Raw genomic sequence first — 24,538 nt, 5'->3', positions numbered from 1 at the left:
ATGCCTGTCTTAGCTTAGCTTAGTCTAGTTTAACCTCTTCACTTGTGTCCGGTGCAATGTTGTAGTAAATCAGAATTGACTACAATAGCTTTAGTTTAGTTTTATCTACTTTTGTCCAGGACATCGTTGGTTTCGCGTCTACAACCTCATTGTTGGATCTTAAATCATTGAATCTTTACTTAGTGATTCCCTATGCCACAACCTGTTGGCCAAATCATGACTATCTTACAACCGTCCAAGTTCAAACAACCTTCTTTTAACTTCTCAGGTTCAAAGGGCCGTCAACCATCTACGGCGGTTTCATCCGCTTGAATTGTCATTGGTTATTACCTTATATTTTATGTTTTCCTTAAGTGTTTTCTTTGTTAATAAATGCCACAAACTATCACTATGATGATAAAAAGTTCTTGCATCCAAGACAAAACGAACTTATTGAAGGATAAGCCCTCCCATTTGCACATAACTGATTCCATGTCAATGGGCAGTTGAGTTGACGGTCAATCTTTTCAGATATAGTATTAATCGATTTATTTTTGCGCCGGTCACAAGGTGTTCTATTTGATTCGTGTCGCATATGACTTTAGCACACCCAACACATACATATAAGCACACGCCGGATCCAATTCAGGCCACCCACTACATGTGGTCGAATTGAAGCTCAACACAATCTAAAAAATGGCCTGAGTTTTAATACAATGGAAGATAGTCAATGTGGCCACTACGGCTCTAGGAGTCATAACAAAATTCATTGCGCCTTTAGCAATTGGATTTGGGTTTTGTCCAATCAACCCTGATTATGTGATAGGGATATCCTCCATGGGAGATTCCCATGTAAACTCTTATATTGAATATTTCAATCATTTGATCCTACAGAGGCTATGTTGACTGTCCATATTCAAAAGTCAATGAGCCAAATTAGCAAAGGTCAAAATAATCTATTGAAGAGTTATTCTTTGTTGTCACATCATAATAACTGGCATGGAACATTAGAATATAATATAGATTCAAAGGCCAAGCTCCCTAAGTATCTCATTGCAATGTGTCTAGGCTAGCAAAGCTACTCACTAGATAACAGTTGATGCCATTAATTTCCTTAGTTACTTCAATTCATTTTGAAAGGCTCTTGAGTGATCTGAGGTGGACCCCGCGCGACACTCTTTTACAATCACCATGTACAAACATTCTATATCTAGAGTTGTTTCCTGATAAATTTTTTATTATAAGAAACTATTCTCATGAGAACATGAAGAACCCTCTGAGATGGTTGCAAGACATTCAATCTATACCACCTGGGGTGAAAAAAAAAAATCAGTCAGATTCAAAATTCAAGTGGGCCATGGCCATGGCCAGAGGAAATAAAGTGGAGGGGGATGCCCACTCTAAATTTTCACCAGGGCCCACCTGGGTTAACCTAATTTTTTGTTTAACTATTCATCCAAGCCAAATGAAGGGTCTATATATCCTGGATTGCATTCACACATATCATAGGATGGTTAATGTTCTCATAGGTTCTCATGAAAACCTGTTTTTAGAGAAAACTTTTCATTTTGTCCATCTGTAATGTCGGGGCTGTCTCCGGACGGACCACCACACGCATGGGCAAACAACAAGCAAGCAGTAAAATGAGCTATGCATTTAAAAAAGTAGACCCCACACATGAATATTTAAGTCGTCCACAGTCATTTTCCAAGGTGAATCCCTTGGTCTATAAATCAGGTTGGTCCACTCTTCAAATGTACAACACATGCACAAAAATAGGGACGGCATAGACAAGGGCTGTGAACCGATGATCATTTTCTCTTGATCAACGTCATTAATGTGTGCAACTTAGGAGATGTTCTCCACGAGCAATATTTTAATTGTAAAATAAAAGAAGAGATAAACTTTGATACTCTGGCACATTATGATGGATGATATGCAGGTGCTTAGAAATTAAAAATTGCATATGTGGCATACAATTAATCGAAATTAGATAATCCAAATAAGTTTATCCAATAAACAGTCCACTTTCAACCGACAATTGTCCACAGATGAGTGGTTAGGTTACCTCCTCATTATCTTTAATACCAAAAATCAGGCTGATTCAGCACTCATGTGGGCCACCATATTAAATTAAATCTAAAAAACCTCTAAATTCGTGTGGTATGGCCCACCCGAGTTGAGGGACACTGAATTTTTTGTCAATTCTTTCATCCCCATGAGGCACATCGGATGAATGGATTAGATGGCTTATAAACACCACAGTGTGCCCTGCACAAAACTAATGGTGACATTCCATCCCAAGTTTTTCATAAGGTGTGGCTTGTATGAGTTTTGGATGGTCATGATATTTAGTTTCCAATGTTAAAATTAGGCAATGTACCTGATGGATGGGGTGGATTTCATAAATATTCTATCCACATGGCTATCAGCGTGTGAGTACTCAACCGCCATAAGGAACCCCACGGTGGACTGCTGTTCTCGTACTGACATCCGTCCACCCATAGCAGAATGATTTAGGTTCCTGGATTCTCCTAAAGAGGAGATTTGTAAAAAACGGTCCATCTACTATGGAATACCATAGACCCATGGTCTGGATCATCAGATACATGGGCCATGTATATCGTATACTTCCTCAAGACACAAGACAGGAAGGGCTGGCATGATATACGTTCGCTGTCGATTTGAACAGAGACTGTAATCCTCTATGGCACCTGTTCCGAGTGCGTAAAACACCTAGGTCTGCAGGGCCCACTATGTTATGTATGATGAATCCGGTCCGACTCGTTACATAGGTTTGATGAAACATTCACCCCATGGTCCGGTCGAAGTTGTCATTTATTAAAGCCTTTTCAGGTAATTTCTACCATTGTAAGCTATGTTGGGCCCGCCCGCGATGTTTATGGAAAATCCACTCCATCCATTCATTTTGGAAGGAAATTTCAAGACATTAGAAACAAAAAATGGACAGATTTAAAACTCAGGTGGACCACATGATTATAAATAGTGGAAATGAATTGCCTACCATTCAAACTTTTTTAGGGTCTGTGTTTTTATACAATCCAAATTATTTATAAAGTGGCCCAAATGCTCATAAACTCCTTATCATGGGGATGGACTGAAATAATAAAAATATTAGCCTGATCCAAAGCTTCTATAGCCCCATACGTATGATCTCCATTGTACGATCTCGATTGTGTTATCTGTTGTGCGGCTTACTTAAGCTTTGGATATACCTTATTTTTAGACTTATGTCATGAAATGACATTGGACAAAACATGTGAGCGGTATGAATTTCTCATGAACACCATAGTGAGCCTCACATTGTTTTTCCCATCCGAGTCTCTCTTGTCAGCTGGCTCAACGCAAAAGTGTTGCTTTTAACTGGTACTCTAGCGTTGCATTTGGTGGCCGGCATTTGACAATTCTCGGCCTATTCAAAAAAAAAAGAAAAACTCATCCAAAAATCATTTAAAAATATAGGGGGAGTTGATCAGGTACTACCCCTGCCTGTCCCAGTCTCGGAACAAGCTGGGGATATGAAGGGCCCAGCTTTATGTATGGTTTTATCCGCAACGTCCATCCGTTTTTCCATACTATTTTTGGGTATAATTCTAAAAACGATGGAGATACAAGACTCAAGTGGTGAAGCAGCAATGATAATTATGTGCACCATTGAAACATTCCTATGGCCTGTATGGATGTTTATTTTCTATCCAACCTGTCCATAAGGTCACATATACCTTATGAAGGCACAATACGATTATAAGCTTGATCCAAAACTTCTGCTACACTGAATAGTCTTTTAACGGTGAGTCTTTAATCTCCATTTCGTGGTCTAATTAAGCCTTGAACATGCCTTCGTGAACATGCCTTATTTTTGGGATTATATAATAAAATGATGTGTAAGAATGAATTTATGGTCTGGATAAACATATACATAACGGTGGGCTCCCCAGAGCACAGGCTGTTCTGAGCTCCGAGCATGCAGGGGTAGTAACGAATCGGCGCACTATCCACTAGACATTCAGACATTCAAGAGCCAGCGGATTAGGTGTGGTGCTGACCCACCCAAGATGGTCTCTGGCTCTTACTTTAGGGCCCTACTTGATGCATGTATTCTATATTTACATCGTCCATCCTTATTTCCAGATAATTTTATGGCATTAGATCAAAATTGAAGTAAATCAAAGTCTAACATGAACCATACCATGGGAAGTAATGATGATTGGCCATTAACAACTTTTAAGGGGAGAGAGAAGTTTTCGAACAAGCTAATATTTTCTGTTTTCCTTTCATCTAGGTTTACGTGACCTTATCAATAGGTTAGATAGAAAATAAAGATTACCAAAACATTACGTGGGGCCTAGGAAGTTTTTAATGGTGAAATGTTCAATCACCACTGTTTCCTTATACTATCCTTTACCTGAGATTTGGATATGCTTCATTTTTTGGATTATACCAAAAAATTATATGAAAAATCGGATGGACTGCGTGGATGTAGAATATATACATCAAGGTGGGCCCAAAATAAGGGCCGCACCATTTGTGGTAGGGCCCGGGCCGCACCGTCTTGCGGTAGCCTAATGCACGTGAGATTTCGGTTGTGCCAACACCTACTCATTAGTCTTAATACCAAAAATCAGGCTGATTCGGGACTGATGTGGGCCACCATATAAAATTATATTTAAAAACTTCTAAATTCATGTGGTAGGGCCCACTTGAGTTTTGGGACACTGATTTTTTATATTTATTTTTTTTTGTCAATTCTTTCATCCCCATTAGGCATTAGGCACCTGGGATGAATGTATTAGATAGTGTGCCCTGCACAAAACTAATGGTGACATCCGGTAATTTTCCTCCAATTTTGAAAAGTTGTAGTACTTTTGAGTTGTGGGTTTTGTCCCACATCGGATTTGAAAAGGTAAACTATCTTGTATATAAGATAGTCTTTTTGCCTAGGGCTTGAGTCCCTTTCGGGGGCATGTGAATTTGGTCATGTGGGGGACTATGCCAATAGCTCTAATCTATGCCATTGACCACACACGCGAGCCGAGCCGTGCCATGCCGAGCCGAGTCCGTGTGCGTGTGCGCGTTTGCACGCGACGCGACACGAGGCTGGCGTGGGCGCGTGCGGGTGTGGGTGCGTGTGTGTGTACTCGCGTGAGTGTGTGTATGGGTACTCGCAGAATCTGTATGTGCGGGAGTATACTCGCATTTGCGCTTTTTCGTTTTAAACCAGAAAGATGTAACCGTTCGGTTGGTCACACTGTTGGGTTTAAACCCAACGGACCTAACCTTTTATAAAGGGTGCTTATGCACCACTTAGGAGTCTATATAAAGACAAATTACTAGCTCAACTTTGGAAAAAAAAATTCTTCTCTTATAAAACGCTCTCGGATATTCGGTTTTAAGCAATTTTCTACTGAGTCTCATCGGAGTCAACTCGGACTTTGGATTAAAGCAAATGGTTCGAGCAGTGTACGGTGAGTGCACCACCGGACCGGTCATAGTTGTTATCCGGAGGTCGATTACTCGAAACTGTTGCACTTGGGGCCTGTCGAGGAGCAAATTCGATTTCAAGCCAAGTGACTCAGTCACGACTCGACTCATTAAAAAAGTTCTTCTATATCAAAAATTATTTTTCATTTATGGTTCTCGAATTTTAATAGTCTATTGAATTCAACTAAATATTCCAACAATCTTAAAATCGAATTTTGTTGAATTACATAGACTATGGCTAGCGTAACAGATGTTCTACTGAGTTAGCCAAAATCGAACCGTTCATTGGACAATCATTTAAACGGTGGAAACAGAAGCTGATGCTCTGACCACCCCGAAAGTTTCATACATTTTATCTCGAATCATTTACTATAGATCCATCAATAAAAGATGAAAATAATTGTAAAAATTATATTCAAACTCTTTATCCAACGAACTATATGACGTGTATGCTTCTTACGTGTTGCTAAAGACATATGGATTGCTTTGGAAAAGAAATACATATTAGAAGATGCAGGCTAAGAAATATGCAATTGCTAATTTCCTTCATTATGAAATGACAGACGATATACTTGTCACAAATCAGATTCATGATTTTCAAAGTCTAGTTCATGAACTATCGACAGAAGGAATTAAGTTGGATGAAGCGTTTTTAGGAGCACTAATAGAAAAGTTACCGCCCTCTTGGAAAGAATATAAGAATAGAATGAAACATAAAAAGAACGATGTTTCTTTAGAAACCACTATCGTACACATACGAATAGAGGAGGCCAATAGAATCAGAGACCAAAAAGAAAATAAAAATGAGATAAATTCAAAGGCGAATCTTATAGAATCAAATCGGACAAATAATAAGAAAAATGGCAATTGTCATAACTGTGGCAAACCTGGACATTATGCAAATGAATGCAGGCTCAAAAAGAAGAATGCAAACAGTCAATTCAAGAAAAAAGGAAACTGCTACAACTGTGGAAAGCCTGGGCATCATGTAAAAACCACCGGCTTAAGAAAAATAAAAATAAGCCGCAAGCTAATCTTACAGAAACAGGCATGAGTCTGACTTGATAGTAGCTGTGGTGTCAGGAGTCTTCCTTGTAAACAACTTGGAGTGGGTACTGAACATTGGTGCAACTAGGCACGTGTGCAGGATCGTAGCATGTTTACCTCTACCAAGTATCGGGAGATGATGAACATGTGTTCATGGGTAATGTTAGAACGTCTCCAGTTGTAGGGAAAGGGAAAGTATTTCTGAATCTTCTGGAAAGACTCTAATGTTGAATGATGTCCTACATGTGTCCACATTAGAAGAAATTTGGTCTCTGGTTCACTCCTCAATAAACTGGTGTTAAGTTAGTATTTGATTGATAAGCTTGTAATGACTAAAAATGGAACTTTTATTAGTAAGAGAATTGTAGCGATGGTTTATTCATTATAAATGTATCCAATGATAATAATAAGAAGACATTCAGTTCTGTTTATATCGTTGAACCTTTTTATCTATGGCATAGTAGATTAGGTCATGTGAATATAACATCTTTGAAGAAAATGAAAAGATTAAGTTTATTACCTAATATATCTAATGAAGAATCATTTGAAACATGTGTCGAATCAAAATTCATTAGAAAACCCTTTAAACAAATAGAAAGATCATCTGTTCTATCAGAGTTAATACACAGTGACTTAAGTGATTTTAGAAATCACATGTCTAGAGGTGGAAAAAGATATTACATAGCTTTTGTAGATGATTACTCTAGGTTCACTAGAGTCTATCTGTGAAGGAACAAAGATGAAGCTTTAGATACTTTTTCTAAATACAAAATTAAAGTTGAAAATTAGTTAAATATAAAAATTAAAAGGCTTAGAACAGATAGAGGAGGTGAATATGAATCTTCTCAATTTAGAGAATTATGTGACAAGAATGGAAAGTTCACGAAATTATAGCTCCTTATACACCGGAACAGAATGGAATAGCAGAACGTAAGAATAGAACTCTAAAAGAGATGATGAATACTATGTTAAATAGTTCAGGCTTACCCTCAAATATGTGAGGAGAAGCAATTCTATCTGCTTGTTATATTCTAAATAGGATTCCTTCTAAATCTTTTAAACAAACACCATATGAACTTTGGAAGAATCATGTTCCTAGTTACAGATATATTAAAGTGTGGGGGTGTCTTGCTAAAGTAGGATTACCTGAAACTAAGAAAAGAAAGTTAGGTCCTAAAACGACCAACTGTGTATTTATAGGTTACGCAAAAAACAGTGCGACCTACAGGTTTCTAGTTTTAAAAACTAAAGATAATATTCTAGATCCTAATACAATTATAGAAGCTAAGGATGCAAAGTTTTTTGAGAACGTATTTCCTATGAAATATAAATCTATAGGAATAGAGGAAGTCAATGAATCAGATATTGTGTCTACTAGTAAAAATGCATACGAGAAAGTAGTAGAAGAGATATAACAAAGAAAAAGTACTAGGGTTAGAAGAGAAACTAACTTAGGAGATGGTTTTTTCAGTTTCTTTGTAGAAGATGATCCTACAACCTATATAGAAGCAATTAACTCTCTAAATACAACCTTTTGGAAGGAAGCAATAAATGATGAGTTAGAATCTATTATATCTAATAACACTTGAGAAATTGTAGACCTACCACCTGTAAATAAACCAATAGATTGTAAATGGGTGTTTAGAAAGAAACTAAAACCAGATGGGACTATTGATAAGTTTAAGGCTAGGTTGGTAGCGAAAGGCTTTAAACAAAAAGAAGGAATAGATTACTTTGATACATACTCTCCTGTAACTAGAATTACAACTATTAGGGTCTTAATAGCGATAGCCTCCATATATAAACTGGTGGTACACCAGATGGACGTTAAGACAGCTTTCTAAATGGAGACTTAGAAGAAGAAATATATATGGAACAACCTGAGGGTTATAAGATATCAGGAAAAGAAAATAAAGTATGTAAACTAATTAAATCATTATATGGTTTAAAACAAACTCTTAAACAATGGCATGAAAAATTTGATGGTGTTTTAAAATCAAATGGTTATCATATAAATGATGTAGATAGATGTGTATATAGTAAAATTTCTGGAAATGATTATGTTATTATATGCCTTTATGTTGATGACATGCTTATTTTTGGAACTAATATTAAATTAGTTAATACAACTAAGAAATTCTTGTCATCTAAGTTTGACATGAAAGACTTAAGAGAGGCTAGTGTAATCTTAGGTATTGAAGTAACAAGAAAAAATGGTGTTATTATATTATCTCAATCTCATTACATTGAGAAGATACTGAGAAAGTTTAACCATTTTGACTGTTTACCTGTTAGTACTCCTTATGATTATAGTGTGACTCTCATGAAGAATACCAGAAAATAGTGTATCTCAATTGGAGTATTCCGGAATAATTGGTAGCCTTATGTATCTAACAAACTGCACTGGACTTGCTTTTGCAGTAGGTAGGCTAAGTAGATATACACATAACCAGAAAAGAGCATTGGAATGCTTTGCAGGATTTTGAGATACCTAAAAGGCGTATAGCCTATGGTTTACATTATAATGGTTTTCCTCCTGTATTAGAAATACAGTGATGCTAATTGGATTAGTGATTCAGATGAGACAAAATCCACGAGTGGATATGTCTTCACTTTAGGTGGAGCAATCTCTTGGAAGTCTACCAAGCAGACATGTATCGCTCGGTCTACTATGGAATCCAGTTTATTACTTTAGAAAAGGTTGGAAGCAGAGTGGCTTAGAAATCTCTTATCGCCGATATACCATTGTGGCCAAAGCTTGTATCGGCCGTATCTATTGATTGTCAAGCAGTTATAGAGAAAGCAAAGAGTAAAATATATAATGGAAAGAAGCGGGCATATTAGACTCAGACACAACATAGTGAAACACATGTTGCGTGATGGAGTCATATCTATTGACTTTTTAAGGTCAGAAAAGAATCTAGCAAATCCTCTGAGCAAAAGACTATCTAAAAAGTTAGTCAATGATACATCGAAGGGAATGGGGCTAAGCCTAATATATGAGCTGTCAGTATCGGCAACACAACCTATACAAGTGGAGATCCCATAAGATAGGTTCAATGGGTAAACAACAAGACACGAGGTAGACGATTGCACTGAGTTGTATGAACCCCTTCTATAGTGTACAGTGCGAGCAGCAACACAGAAGAATGAGTTGTTAGAACTCTTAATGAATCCATAGTCATATATTTGGTGGTGTATACAGTTGCTGCATACACTTGATGGAATTCACATATATGGGTGTGGAGGTGGAGGCCGCTTCCTATGAGAATTTAGGCGAATTCTCTAGAACACTCATGAAATCCAGGTAATAGTGTATGGCCGAAACGCACCGAACCGCAAATTCACTTGCAGAGGAAGAGCTGTGTGAGTAGCATGTACTTGTGATCTACATTAAAAGGATTCAGGTTCAAGACTATGGTGTCACCTGATTCCTGTAGACCTATCTTGCCTACTCTAATGTCGGTTCAAGTCTATGGTGACACCGGCACCATTTCATAACTATTACACTTTAATCCGAAAGAGTTTTATTTTAAAACGTGTGGGGGATTGCTATATTTTATTTTAAAATAATATTAAAATTTGAATTTTTAAATTTTCGATAATTTCCCTCCACATTTGGAAAGTTTTGATACTTTTGTGTTGTGGGTTTTGTCCACATCGGATTTGAAAAGGTAAACTATCTTGTATATAAGATAGTCTTTTTGCCTAGGGCTTGAGCCCCTTTCAGAGGGGGATGCGAATTTAGTCCTGTGGGGAGTCATGCCAATAGCTCTAATCTATGTCATTGACCACACACGCGCACGCGTCCGTGCCGAGCCGAGCGTGCCATCTTGAGTCAGTCCGAGTCCAGTCCGAGTCCGGTCGTGTCGTGTGTGCGTGTCGACGGCCAGACCGGTGGCGTGGCGTGCGTGCGGTGTGTGTACTCGCGTGAGTGTGTGTATGGGTACTCGCGGAACTTTGTGCGGGAGTATACTCGCATTTGCGCTTTTTCGTTTTAAACCAGAGAGACGTCCATTCCGGTTGGTTGCACTGTTGGGTTTAAACCCAACGGACCTAACCTTTTATAAAGGGTGCTTATGCACCACTTGAGTCTATATAAAGACAACCGATTCCAGATTTAAAATACGAAAAAAATTCTTCTCTTATAAAACGCTTTCGATATTCGGTTTTAAGCAATTTTCTCGAGTTCATCGAGTCAACTCAGGCACTTTCAATTAAACGCAAATGGTTCGAGCCGTGTACAGGTGAGTGCATCGGGGGCCGGGTCATAGTCGTTGTATCCTGGAGGTCGATTGCCTGGAAACTGTTGCACTTGGGATCAAGAGGAGCAAATTCGATTTCAAGCCAAGTGACTCAATCACGCCTCGACTCATTCAATAAGTTCTTCTTTCTCAAAATTTATTTTCCTTTTTGGTTCTCGATTTTTAATAGTCTATTTAATTCAACTAAATATTCCAATAATACAATGTGCCTGCACAAAACTAATGGTGACATCCCATCCTAAGTTTTTCATAGGGTGTGGTCACTTGAGTTTTGGATGGCCATGATAGATTCTCTTAAAGAAAATATTTTTAAAACATAGTCCATCTACCATGAAATACAATAGACCCATGGTCTGGATCAGATACTTCGTTCATCTACCATGAAATACAATAGACCCATGATCGATCAGATACCTGGGCCGAGGACCTTACAGTTGTAAATATTCGTTTTCCGAAGCGCTTCGGAAGCTCGTCGAAGGCAAAGAAGTTAAAAACTTGAAAGTTATGTGCTGCCCCGGCCTTACCCAAGACAGTACGCACCTGATCGTGGAGCCCATTTTGATGTATATATTATAAATCTACGCCGTCCATCCATTTTTTCAGATCATTTTACAGCATTAACCAAAAAATGAAGCATATCCAAATATCAGGTGGACCATAATATAAGAAAAAGTGGCTTTTGAACATCTCTCCATTTAAAACTTCCTAGAGCCCAAAGAAATGTTTTGGCAATGTTTATTTGCTATTTAAAATGTCTATAATGTCACATAAATCTGGATGAAAGGAAAAAAAAAACAAATATCTGATTAATCCAAAACTTCTTTGGCCCTTTATAAGTTGTTAATGGTCAATCATCACAATTTCCTATGGTATGGTCCACCTGAGATTTATATTTGCTTCAATTTTTGGCTCATGCCATAAAATTATATGGAGATACGGATGAACGGTATGGATTTAGAATAAATGTATCAAGTAGGGCCCTACAGTAGGGGAAACACCGTATCGGGTGAGGTCAGGGATGCACCTATTTCGCGAAAATAAAGAATCTGTTTAACAGTGAAAAAGCCATTGTGGCCGAGACTATAAATAAGCGTTAAGCAGGAAGAGGCTGGGGCAACCAATACACCAAGGAGCCTTATCAGTTATCAGCAGCTCTACCACACCTCTTAAAACATAGTCCATCTAACATGAAATACAATAGACCCATGGTCTGGATCAGATACTTCGTTCATCTACCATGAAATACAATAGACCCATGATCGATCAGATACCTGGGCCGAGGACCTTACAGTTGTAAATATTCGTTTTCCGAAGCGCTTCGGAAGCTCGTCGAAGGCAAAGAAGTTAAAAAGTTGAAAGTTATGTGCTGCCCCGGCCTTACCCAAGATAGTGTGTCCCTCATCGTGGAGCCCATTTTGATGTATGTATTATAAATCTATGCTGTCCATCCATTTTTTCAGATCATTTTATAGCATAATCCAAAAAATGAAGCATATCCAAATATCAGGTGGACCATAATATAAGAAAAAAGTGGCTTTTGAACATCTCTCCATTAAAAACTTCCGAGAGCCCAAAAAAATGTTTTGGAAATGTTTATTTTCTATTTAAAATTTTTATAATGTAACATAAAGCTGGATGAAAGGAAAAAACAAATATCCGATTAATCCAAAACTTCTTTGGCCCTTTATAAGTTGTTAATGGTCAATCATCACAATTTCCTATGATATGGTCCACCTGAGATTTATATCTGCTTCAATTTTTGGCTCATGCCATAAAATTATATGGAAATACGGATGAACGGTATGGATTTTGAATTCATATATCAAGTAGGCCCAAAAGTAAGGGAAACACCGTATTAGGTTGGGTCGGGGATGCAGGAAATCATCTTTCATGGGGTGCTGGTATTGACAACAGCTAAAGGTGGCCTTACCCAAGACAGTGTGTCCCTCATCGTGGAGCCCATTTTGATGTATGTATTATAAATCTATGCTGTCCATCCATCTCGTCCAGCCCCGAAAGCAACGAAATCCCATACGCGACCATCTTCGCTACTTTCTTCCTCACCTTCAATACTGTAATTGCTGTTAACCGGGCCCAACACGATATATTGGCAGTCGCTTTCATTCTCTCTATCTACGTGTCAGTCATCTTGTTGTTTTTCTGCATAAACATATATGATCGATTGCCAGAGGGATCGGAGAGGAGGGAGAGGTTGAAGATTCCCATTTGGACTCTCTTGACGGTGATCCAAGTCGTCTTCGCCTATCGAGTTTCGACGATCTTACCGTTGGTCTGGGATTTGTTGGTTTGGATCTTGGTAGGGTTCATCAGCCTAATTAGCTACTATTTCTTCTTTATCTACCCTATCAGGGCTACCGTAGTGCTACCGTTATATGAACGAGTCCGGCATGAACCAGTCTTCACCTGAGGAGGAGGTCAAGCGGCTACGTTACAGACCTCTCAAAACCAGTCAAATTGCAATGCAGTTACCCTTGCTCGGATCCATTTCTATGTATATTTAAGTCACTGTTTTTGTACTCAGTTTGGTGTTCAAGTAGTGAAATTGCACTGTAGCTATGATTGTAGTTATGATTCATATGAATTTCTTTGGACATTTTAGTCACTGTTTTCTATCTATTTTGTTGTTGAATGAATTCTATGATTGGAAGGGAATTTTACCGGAAAGCACATAGTTAATATAAAAATTATATTATGATAACTTTTACAAAATCGTCTTCAAGAAGCCATCTTATCAATCCAAGTAACTGTCATTAGAGTACAGAACAGGCCAGGAAAGGAGTCAGGTGGCTTTGGCGGCCCGCTGTGATGTTTATGATAAATCCACCCCAACTACCAGGTGTATCATCCCCTGTTAGGCCGTGATCCCAAACCTCAGATCCATCCCTGATTTGGGTGGACCACACAATTAGAAATAGTGTATAGGGCAATAGTCACCCTCTAAATTGTTTTCCTTCGAGTGGTCCATATGAATCATGGATGGGCCTGATTTTTGAGTCTAAAAATTTTCGTGTCATCTGAATTTCATATAATCATCACAGTGGGCCTGTAAAAATCAAGGATGGGCATCTCTTTCCCAACTATTTCTTTTAGCATGGCCCACTTGAATCACATTTCTGATTGATTCTTTTTTATCCCTGGTACTAATGTAGAATTACACATCTATTAGTTGGAATGGATCCCGAATACAGGCCTGTATATATAAAAATCAAGTGCATGAGTCCCCCGAACTTCCCCTTCTTTTATTATATCAATCATTTTGGAACGGAGATGGAAGATTCATAATTGGTGCGCAGGCGAGCATTTCAATAATATATGTTTAATTGATTGAGTCATTTATCTCTTCTTACAACGGTAACCAACTGTGTCATAGCAGCGTTCTACTGCAACCTAGCGGCTCATCAGCCATTTCGTGACGGAGCTCCGAACACACCTCAGCGGCCTTTAATGGATCGAATTAGGATTTTCTTTTCTTGTGAATTTATATGCTTGGATAGGGGATTAGGGTTTTATTTATGCTCAAGGGATTAGAATTAGGGCCAAGAAATCCGATTACGGGTTGTTTATTTATTTATTTATTTACATGCTCAAGGGATTGGAATTAGGGTCATGGAATTCGATTTTGGTTTTTTTTTTTTTTTTTAAATATTATTTTTCACTTTATATGTTCAAGGGTTTGAAATTAGGGCAATGAAATTCGATTTGGGTCTTTTTTCTTCTTCTTTTTTCCCTTCATTGTATATCCCTAATGGGATTGGAATTAGCGCCATGAAATTCGATTTTATATGCTCCTGCCATTCCTTTGTTTTCCAGGAAGCTAAGAAAATATTATGTGATTGGCGCTGCTAGTTGGGTTGGATTGTTTTTAGAGTGATGAGCCAAACTGGCGGATGGTCAGAAATATGAATTTCTAGTCCACCACACAAAAGAGACAGAATGGGAAGGTGTCCCAAGCAGCTTCCAGGTGCTGGGAAACGGATGCCTCAAAATCCATTCCCCACCTGCTGGCCAATTAGAGTTTATTGCCCAAAATCCTATCTGATTGGACTGTGGAGCCTGCAAATCTAAACTGTTTATACATTTGAGTCCCAACTTTTGTGATAGAAACACAACAAATAAAATTTTGTAAGTACGATTATTTGAACCATTTGAAATTTTATTCATACAAAAGAGGAATGTGCATCCAAATGTGGAGGTTGGAAGACAAAAGGTGCCCACCCACCACAAAGCTGACTAACATCATACATCTTTGCAACTTTCAGTTCCTCATCCATAGACTCAATGAAAACAGCAAAATCTGCTGCTGCTGCATGTCGAGATCCCCAACAATAACAAAGTTCAGATAACCAGCCCAAAGAGGGACTTGATTTTTTTAATCCCATCAACTGTCATGAAGCACCTAAATTAGTTAGTAGAGCTAGCTCAATCAGCACAACCAAACTTGCATTTACAACTACCACACCTGGCTGCCACCCAGAAAGAATTTTTATTCATTTAGCTTCAGATCAGTATCCCATCACAGACTCAACAAAATCCCATAAAAAAAGCTGTGACTACTGGTCTAGTAGCAAGCTTCAAGAAATGCAACAACGATAGGTGATAGAAGAAAAATCTTCAATAAGATCCTTCATGGCACAGTTGCTGCAATCCACCAAAAAATTCAGCAACTGTAGCAGAGAACACTAGAAAACTGCTAGCAGAAACGCTCACTGCTGCACCATGAACCTAAAAGTATTGACCTCAAAGACGATAACAGCTGGTACTTGTTGCAAAGCTGAAAATGATGTCACCTGCAAACCAAAAGAGCTGATCTGCAGCTCTGTTGCAGCTTCTTCCCCTTTCTTGGAAGGCAAAGGAATGGCGGGAGCACATAAAATCGAATTTTATTGTGCTAATTTCAATCTTTTTGAGCATATAAAGCGAGAGAAAAAACCCAAAGTGAATTTCATGGCCTTAATTTCAAACCCTTGAATATATAAAGTGAAAAAAATAAAAACCTCAAAATCGAATTTCATGACCCTAATTCCAATCCCTTGAGCATAAATAAAATCCTAATCCCCAATCTAAGCATATAAATTACATGATACAAAAAAATAAACTTCACCAGAGAATAGAACCTTAATCCGATCAATTAATAGCCATTGATGTGTGGTCGGGATAGATTTGAGATGAGAAGGAGAGTCTTTTCTTTGGAAATTGCAAACGGTGTTAAATGCCTAACAGAGGAAGTGGCATTAAATGCCTTGTGGGCCCGCTTTGACATGCCTCGCTGGACCAACAGGGAGCATAGGGTCCCATTGAGTTTGGTGGATCCCTTGATATGCTGAAGTTGCGCCCAGTGGTATCGGGCAAATGTGGGACCACTTGATGCGCACAAAATCCAACCCATCCATCGGATGTGTCATCCTAAAATATCCACAACGACCCAAACTAGGATGATCTAGAACCCAAGCGGTCCTCAACGTAGGGAAAAAGCTAGGGAGGATGCCCTCCCTTTATTTGCATGGGGGCACCGTGTTGTGCACGTGAAAACGAGGCGGTGCGGACCTTCGTTCGACCTAGATGAAGGGTCAGGAAAAAATAAGGTTGTTTTGCAACTCAAGTGGGCCCCAGTGACAATCAAGGGTGGGTGTCCCACCCAACCTTGTTCACCATTCTTTGGTTTGGGCTTGTTGGGCTATTGAGCTGAGTCATCTGATGGACTGGTTGGTGGATGTAATATATGCATCACGTGGGCACCATTATGCCCACTGTTACCGCAACGGTACACCTTGAATAGAAGACGCCCGAATGAGACTAGCCACAGAAAAAATAGCCTAAGAGGCTTTGACACAAGCTTCCCAACTCGAAATAAACCACTTAGCAAAAGCCTCTCAACTTAAAATAAACCAATTGGCACAAGTCTCACAACTCGAAATAAACCACTTAGCTTTCCTAATGATCTCCTTTACATCAACCCTTTCGTTCTGAAAACAACACTTGTTTCTAACACACCAAATAACCCAAAGCACCGCCATTAAAGTCAGCCTCCACATGGTTTTTCCGGCCTTACCCACTCCACTCCCATGCCAAGCCCACCAAGAATCTTCTATGGGCCTTAGCGTAGCCCAAGCAGTATGGAGCTCTCCCAAAAAATGATCCCACACTTTCCTTGCGAATGAACAATGAAGGAAGAGGTGATCGATGGACTCTGCATCGTTCATACACATCAATCAAATGTTGGGAAGCACTAGCAAACTCCTCTAAAGGTTATCAATGGTAAGAACCTTCTTCTGGCTCATAAGCCAAACAAAAGTCACCAATCTCGAAGGGGCTCCATAGAACCACTATTGATAAGGATGACATGTAGAAGAAGAGCGAGGTGACAAGGAGAGCAACCGGATAGAGAATTTACTGGAACTATGCGCTGACCATAACAACAAATCTCTCTCATTATATGATGGGTCGATATCTTTAAGATGATTCAACAACTCGGTAAGTTAAAGAATTTCTTCATCCGTCAAATTTCTTCGGTAAGGAGGATTCCAAACCACTTGTCATTCACTAACAGAAAAACAATCTGCCATCGATATAAAACAGTCTGGAGCAAGACAAGCAATTCTAGGGAATAAATCCTGCAGCACTGTACTCCCGCACCAAATATCAACCCAAAACTAAATGCGACTACCATTGTAGAGCGTAAACACTATTCCTGTACGAACCAGATGTTCTGTTGTTGCAACCACCTTCCAAACACTTAGAGCTCTATAAAGAGAGGGTGTCTTCATGAACCTGATGCAGGACCAATGCATGAACCAAATATTATGTGAGATCAAGCAACAAAATTAAGGTAATTAACAAAAGAACATAAAACTTGCCATTATCATCACTGATACCAAGTAAACTATAAGAACATCATGCATAATCCTAGCCTAGGTTACTAACATTATAGTACAAGATCATTAAATAAAAGAAACTAGGATTTAATGGATGTAGGGACATCCAATTAACATAAGTTAACCTTTTTTTTTTTATTATTATTATTTAAAAGTAGAAGACCTCATACACTATAGGGTGAAATTAGGGTTAAAGAGATTGAGAAATCTAGGAATAAATTGGGTGAATTGGTTAAGGGGATTGATGGATTTGGGTATCGGTAGATGAGAATTAAGGTTTGGATGAAGGGACGTTAGAGATTTTGGGGAAAAGATAAGAGGGTTTGATTTAAGGGTGGTGGGAAACCAAAAGGGTCAAGGTGTGGCCGTATAGTCACATGTGTGGCTAGGTTGGGTGGGTTTAGGTCTTTTAGAGTTTGGATTGTTAATGGGTATGTGAATGTAAGGTTTATAAGAAGATGAAGATTTGTGATGAGAGAATTGAAGAAATTTGAAAAAATACATTAATGGATAATGAAAGGGTGATGTTGTGGGGATAGATAGAGACCTCGCACCTCCGTTGATGAAGATTAGCCTCATATCAATCTTCCTTCTAAATCACATTGAAGTATCTTCAAATCTCATGAAGATGGAAGAAGAAGATGAAAAGAGCAAGTCTTTTTTTTTTTTACAAAACCTAATGAGGGAGAGAGTCACACGCCCACCCTCTTTTTATAGCTCCAACATGTTTCACTAATTATAAAAAACACCATGTCTTATGAAATTTTAATAAATATGGCCCTAGTCTAAATAGAATCTACTAAATCACTAATAAATGTGTCCAAACATAGAATAATCAAAACTAAATCTTAAAAAGTGATAAAATTTAAAAAACCGATGTGGAAGATTCACGACCAATGGCCCGATCATGTGATCCATGCGATCCAACGGCCTAATCGTCACGTCCCTCCAATCCAACGGTCGAGATCAATTTATATAACAACCCATGTGCATCTTCCCAATGTAGGGTTTTATAGATTGCTCACACATGCACATGTGGTGTTCAACACGATCACGGGTAGTCGCCTAGCCACAAGGAAATCGGTGCAGCCCACCGCGTCCTTTGATACGTACACAAAGGTGTATGTGAAGTGATGTCTTCATCAGAACCACTCTCCCCCCAGTATACCAAACTTATCGGCTATGACCTCCCTCAACAATCTTCCAGGTTCAGAACTGAATCTCCAAATCCACTTCCCAAGAAGGGAAAGATTCATATCACCCGACCTTATGAGACCATCTCCCCCCACCTCCAACAGCCCATAAGCCTCTTCCCATTTAAGAAGGTGAAATTTCCTATTTTCCTTGGCACCTTTCCAAAAATATTTCTTCTCAACTTCTCTAGTCTATCTAGCACCGACTTGGGGCACTTGAGGAGAGACATAAAGTAAACCTATATATTAGAAAAAGCCACCTTAATGAGAGTTAAACGACCACCGAAGGACAAATACCTACATTTCTATCTTGCTAGCCTTCTTTCTATCCTTTCGATCACCTTATCCCATAAGTGTATTGCCAGCTTCCCAATGCAAAGAAGGAGGCCCAAGTATGTGGAGGGGAAAGACCCCATTTTACACCAAAAAATGCTTGCCAATTGACCCAAATCATCCCCACTGACATGAATACCCAACATTTCCAATTTAGCAACATTAGTTTTTAGGCCCGATATTGCCTCAAAACAAACGGTTATTTTCTCAAGGTTATCCACTGATGTCACCTCCCCATGACCGATCGTAATTAGTTGTTATGATCCCAAGGGTTTAATAGCCTGACTTGATGCATTCTATCAGTACTGTTTCTTTTGGCGTATTGGTTGTGTTCTTAATAATTGGTATCTAAGCCAACACTATGTCCTATGTTCTAGTTATGGAGGGGGCAGGTTGGACCAGAGTGAAAGCCACCACAACATGGAGAGGGCTACCTAGACAACTAGAGTACAACTGCCATGAGTGGAGACGGCTACATAGATAACCAAAATGTTACGATCCCAAGGGCATGGGCTACCTGGAAAAGAGGCTAGAGTGAATGCTGCCATAGAGTGGGCTGCCACGGATTTCGGCTGTGGAGCGTGGTGGAACGTTACGATCCCAATGGTTTAAAGAGCATAGCTTGGCGCGCTCCATCAGTCCTAGGACTTTTGGCATACTACTTAGGTTCTTAACATTGGTTTCTCAGATTGTCTCGTCATGTGTACATGCATGGGTGAACATTATTCAAGTTTTGCTAGATTCACCACACATTGGCTTCCTCTGCATGCTGCCTCATTAGTAATCCTTGTACCTGAAAAGTACTGCACATCTGATGCTAAAAGACATTCGTGGCTTCTCTGCAATGCATCTATATGTGGCTCATCCGTGCTCAAATTTAAACACTTAAAATGGTCTTTCTACTTTTTGAGCCTTGTTATAAAGATACGTGTTAAGCTATCACAGAAACTTTACCGATATAAATTGTTTTGTTTGCTGCATGCAATGGGCCATATTCTACCCATGATTCCTGTTTTGTCAATGTAAGTTTGTTCTTCTTTCATCACTTATGTTTTACCCACTTATATGCTAGTTTCACCATTTTTGTTCTTGTGTTTCCCACCTTCCCTAGAATGCAAATGCTACTTGTTTGGGATTTGAGAGAAACTTGGAGGACTCGTGCTTTTGAAATGAAAGGTTTCATTCTACTTATTTATGTTCTGTGGCAATCCACTTAGAAGGACATCTCATTTTCTAAATATATACTGGTGCCTCAAAACACATCAACATCACTATCAGGACAAAACCTTAAATACATTTCTTCTTATTTTTTGCTGTTGTATAATTTCGATGTATTTATATTACATATTATATTTTTTTTCCACGTATGTATATTCATATGATAACATTTTTTTCTAATACCAAATAACTGTGATTTTTTTAATTTTTTTTTGCCAATGTTATTAAGAGGTGCGAAATGGAGCAAGAAATAAAAATACAGAATGCTCACCCTCCCCAGCAAGATTACCCACCGCCTACAACATCAGTAGCTCCTCTACTGACATGGACAAACGAAATGTTTATACTAGAAGCAATTCACAAATTTCATAAAACAAAAGAAAACTTCCAGGCTTAGATGCTTTTTGGAAGCCCACCCAATAACAATTGAAGGATCCCCATCCAAAATAGAAGGGCTGGGGAAATTTTGATGAAAATATTAGGCCTTCTGATGCAGCACAATTGAAGGAATTAACTAGAAGAATATCTGTACCATCTGATGATTAAACACTGCTGGATTGTGAGACAAGTTTGATAACTTCTTCACTGTCAGCAGAATAAAATGAAGTAAAAGGTAAAGGGATAAATAGTGGAAGCAAGCCACCAAGAGAACCCTGTGTTACACAAAAAGGATCTAGAGCCTAGAGGCATCACAACATTGCATTCTCAAAGAACCTCCCTACTAGGCTAGAGTCCTTGACTAAAAATATGACATTCATTCAATCAATATTCAGAGTATTCATGCATTCATTGTTCAAACATATGACCCAGTGCTCATGATGCAGCACAACCACCAAATGGCTGCATGAATCTAGTTTAACGTTGATAGAATCCACACACATCTCCAAGGGAGACTACAACAGTACAACCTCTGCCCCCTCCAACGAATGATGCTAGGGTCCGCCACGAAAGACGGTTTAATGCCTTGAACTACCCTCACCAACCCTCTCTCCCATCCCCAACTCTCTACCACTCTAGGAATATGGATATGACTCCAGCTATCTCATTCCACCCTCTTATCCTTACCGTGTCTTCACGCTTGATACTTTTAAAAGCATTTTGACTTCAAATCCAACAAATTACATGCTTTATTGCTTTGCCTTGAACCCATACCAAAACCACATGGTTTATCCTCAAAGTTCCTCCCGCTTCTTTCTTTTTGTCATTGGAGCTTCTAAAGGATGCAACTGCTAATAGGGAAGGTTCAACAATAGCACACATTGTACAATGAACCAATAGATTCTAGATCCTTCCAAATACTGCCAATATAAAGTTGGGATGAAGCACCAAACTGAGAAGGATACTGACTAGTGAATGAGCAAACGATGGACATTCACCTCTACCATCTTTCACATGATACATCCATTAGGATGTGTACCTTCCTGTCTTCCATAAATATTTTTGGATCTGTTCACTTCCATTTTTCATCTCCTTCAATTCTTTTTTTTTTTTTTTTTTTAAATTATTTTATTTTAAATCAGAACCAACTGTCCCAAATCGACTCAATTAAAAATATCTGGTTTGATGAATCCAAAGCAGGAAGGTTCCACTGGCTCTTTCTTGTCTGTGAGAAAAGTGGATCAGCAGGTAAAAATATATTAAAAGCAAATTTGAGCTGTGACATGATTCGAGACAAAGAATGCAAGCTGTGACATTTATTGCACAACTTTTTAGCGTAGGCTTCTAAAATCTGGTGATCATTTCCAACTACTCATATTTCCCATTAATGTTAAGTATTTTGCTACATGCGGTCCTAGGAAAAGAAAATACAATTAGTAGCTTTATGGAGTCATGGACCTGCTCTGTTGGAAGTATGACTGAGTTATTTATTTCTATGCGCTATGATTTTGTTGAGGGCCCGATTCTGAATAATGAAGAATGTTGTCTTTTCAGTTTGGACATTTTGAGATCATATTAGATGCTCACTCTCTACTTAAAGTATTTGTTTGCATTTTTTAGGTTCCTAACAAAATTACTCACAGAGGATCTGCCTCGACTCTTTGTTCGTCGGAAGAAGATCATCCTTGATTTGTAGAAGGGAATGTCAGTTGGTCCTGCTTCTGATTATTTTAAAACTGGTGCAATTCAGGAAGGGAATAAAGACTTTGCTGGAGAACTATCAGTGACTCTTGTAGATACTCAGAAGCTTTTGCTTATGTCTTTCTTGGTATCTATTCTTTCTTCATGTGTTATATTTTGGTTTGAAGACATTTTTTTGGTTCTTGGTTAGTGTGTTTGCTATTTGTCTTGCAAGGGCTTCCCGCCATCTTCTATTGTTATATGCATCTTTCTTTGATGAGAAAGAGTGGTGTAAGCACCCTTGTCAGTTACAGTTCTTAGTTCTAGCTTTCAAGTATCTTGGTGAACAACCGTGTTAAACTGATTTTGGTTTGTAGCTTCATGTTCCTTGCAAACCATGAGTTGCTTGTTCAAAGGTCTTATGACAATTTCAATGTGTAGAGGTCCCTTGTTATGTTCTTAGATGGAATGCCACATTTGAAATAGACTATGCGAGCATGGTTTCGAATGTCAGTACCGGTCGGTATATCAGCTTGGCGGAAAAATGATACAATACAGCATCCGTATTGGTATCAAGGCCGTATCAGTCATTTTTTAAACCAAAGAGTTAAGGAAAATATCAAGAAAAAAAGAGAATAATAAGATAATCAAGAATCAATCTTTTCTTCTTGTTCTTCTTCTTTTGTATTTTGGACACACATTTGATGGTATATCAGGCCATTCTTTGATAAGAATGTCATCTGTTGTTTTGACTTGTTGAAGGTCAATTAAATGGGCCCTAATTGGACACAAATCAAGCATGATTTGATGAATTAGGGCCCACTACAATGAAATACAACAAAAAGAAGATGAAAATATCAAAAAGAAAGTGAAAGTTTACTCTTCTTTTCGAGTTTTCCCATGATGGTCCACTTCACTTCGATTTGTCAAGTTCCATTCAAATAATTTGTTTTGATCCCAAAATAGGTTTAGAGCTTAAAATGAGTTTTTAAGCTTCTTCCATGGTTTAATGAAAAAGAGAAAATGAGATGAGTGAAATTTTGAAAAATAATAATTCAAAATTGGGCTTTTATCAGTGGATATAGGCCGATACATGTTAAGGTTTTTTTTTTAAATTATTATTATTGGGCCGATACGACCCTGTATGGTGTATCATCTCGTGCTGATATGGATGCGATACGGTCGTATCGGCTGATATGATATTGATATTGATATCCATGTATGTGAGTTCATATACAGAATTATTTTCTTTCATACCTTATGAGCATTGGTTCACTGTGTTTATTTATGCAAGAGTTATCAGGGAAGACAAATCCATATGTTGTTCTAATGCCGGGCGATCAAGCAATTCACAGTAAAATGAATAGTCAGAATACTATCATTGGGCCACCGGGAGAGCCAATATGGAATCAGGTGAAACTTTTTCATCCAAGTCCTTGCTTTTTCTTCCCCCCACCCGACCCCCCGCTTCTCTCTTCTTGAGCTTCATACTCTTCCCGAATATATCGATGTCCTAAGTGATATTATCTCAAGCACTAAACTTTATATTGATGACATTATTTATTTCTCTTGGGACAGGATTTCCATTTACTTGTGGCAAATCGTAGGAAACAGCGATTATCCATCCAAGTGAAGGACTCCTTTGGTTTCACTGATTTCACTATAGGCACTGGGGAGGTAATTATCCAAATCATACTCGATCTATGTACAGCAGACAGCAGACAGCAGACAAAGTGTAGCTATCATGAAGCATGGTTTCTGTTTTACCCAATGAATAGTAATTCTGTAAAAGATGTGTGAACTTATCTCTATTCTCATTGGTATTGGATAGATGCTTCATGGGGCAGGTGTGGAAGACATTAGCATCCTGAATCCCACATGAATACAGAAGAAAAAATGACATATGTGTGCGCAAGCAAATAGAGTATTAAAATGCCAATCAGTCAGAAATGTGGATAGCACTACCTCAAAATTAAGATATTTGTGTCCTGGAATTGTGTTGACACCCTTGGGTAGATGATTAAATGCTTTCAAGGTACATTGAATTGGG

The 24,538-nt window shown here is 38.5% G+C and overlaps 1 protein-coding gene across 28 annotated transcripts in view; it reads left to right on the top strand.

The window, feature by feature from the left end:
* The first annotated feature begins 15,475 nt into the window (after positions 1–15,475).
* The window catches only part of LOC131236863 (uncharacterized), a 43,540-nt gene continuing 34,477 nt past the window's right edge, over positions 15,476–24,538 (top strand). For 2 of the 28 annotated variants that reach the window (XM_058234367.1, XM_058234364.1), the window contains exons 1-3: positions 22,170–22,637; positions 23,795–23,901; positions 24,067–24,165. In XM_058234367.1, coding sequence (XP_058090350.1) covers positions 22,511–22,637; positions 23,795–23,901; positions 24,067–24,165 — 333 coding nt within the window. In that variant the 5' untranslated portion in view covers positions 22,170–22,510. The other 26 variants (XR_009166920.1, XR_009166919.1, XR_009166905.1 and 23 more) reach the window with 25 other exon arrangements.

The sequence above is a fragment of the Magnolia sinica genome, chromosome 2 (assembly GCF_029962835.1).
Source record: "Magnolia sinica isolate HGM2019 chromosome 2, MsV1, whole genome shotgun sequence".
NCBI lineage: Eukaryota > Viridiplantae > Streptophyta > Magnoliopsida > Magnoliales > Magnoliaceae > Magnolia > Magnolia sinica.
The sequence above is the reverse complement of the archived record's forward strand: the minus strand, read 5'-3'. Positions and strand labels throughout refer to the sequence as shown.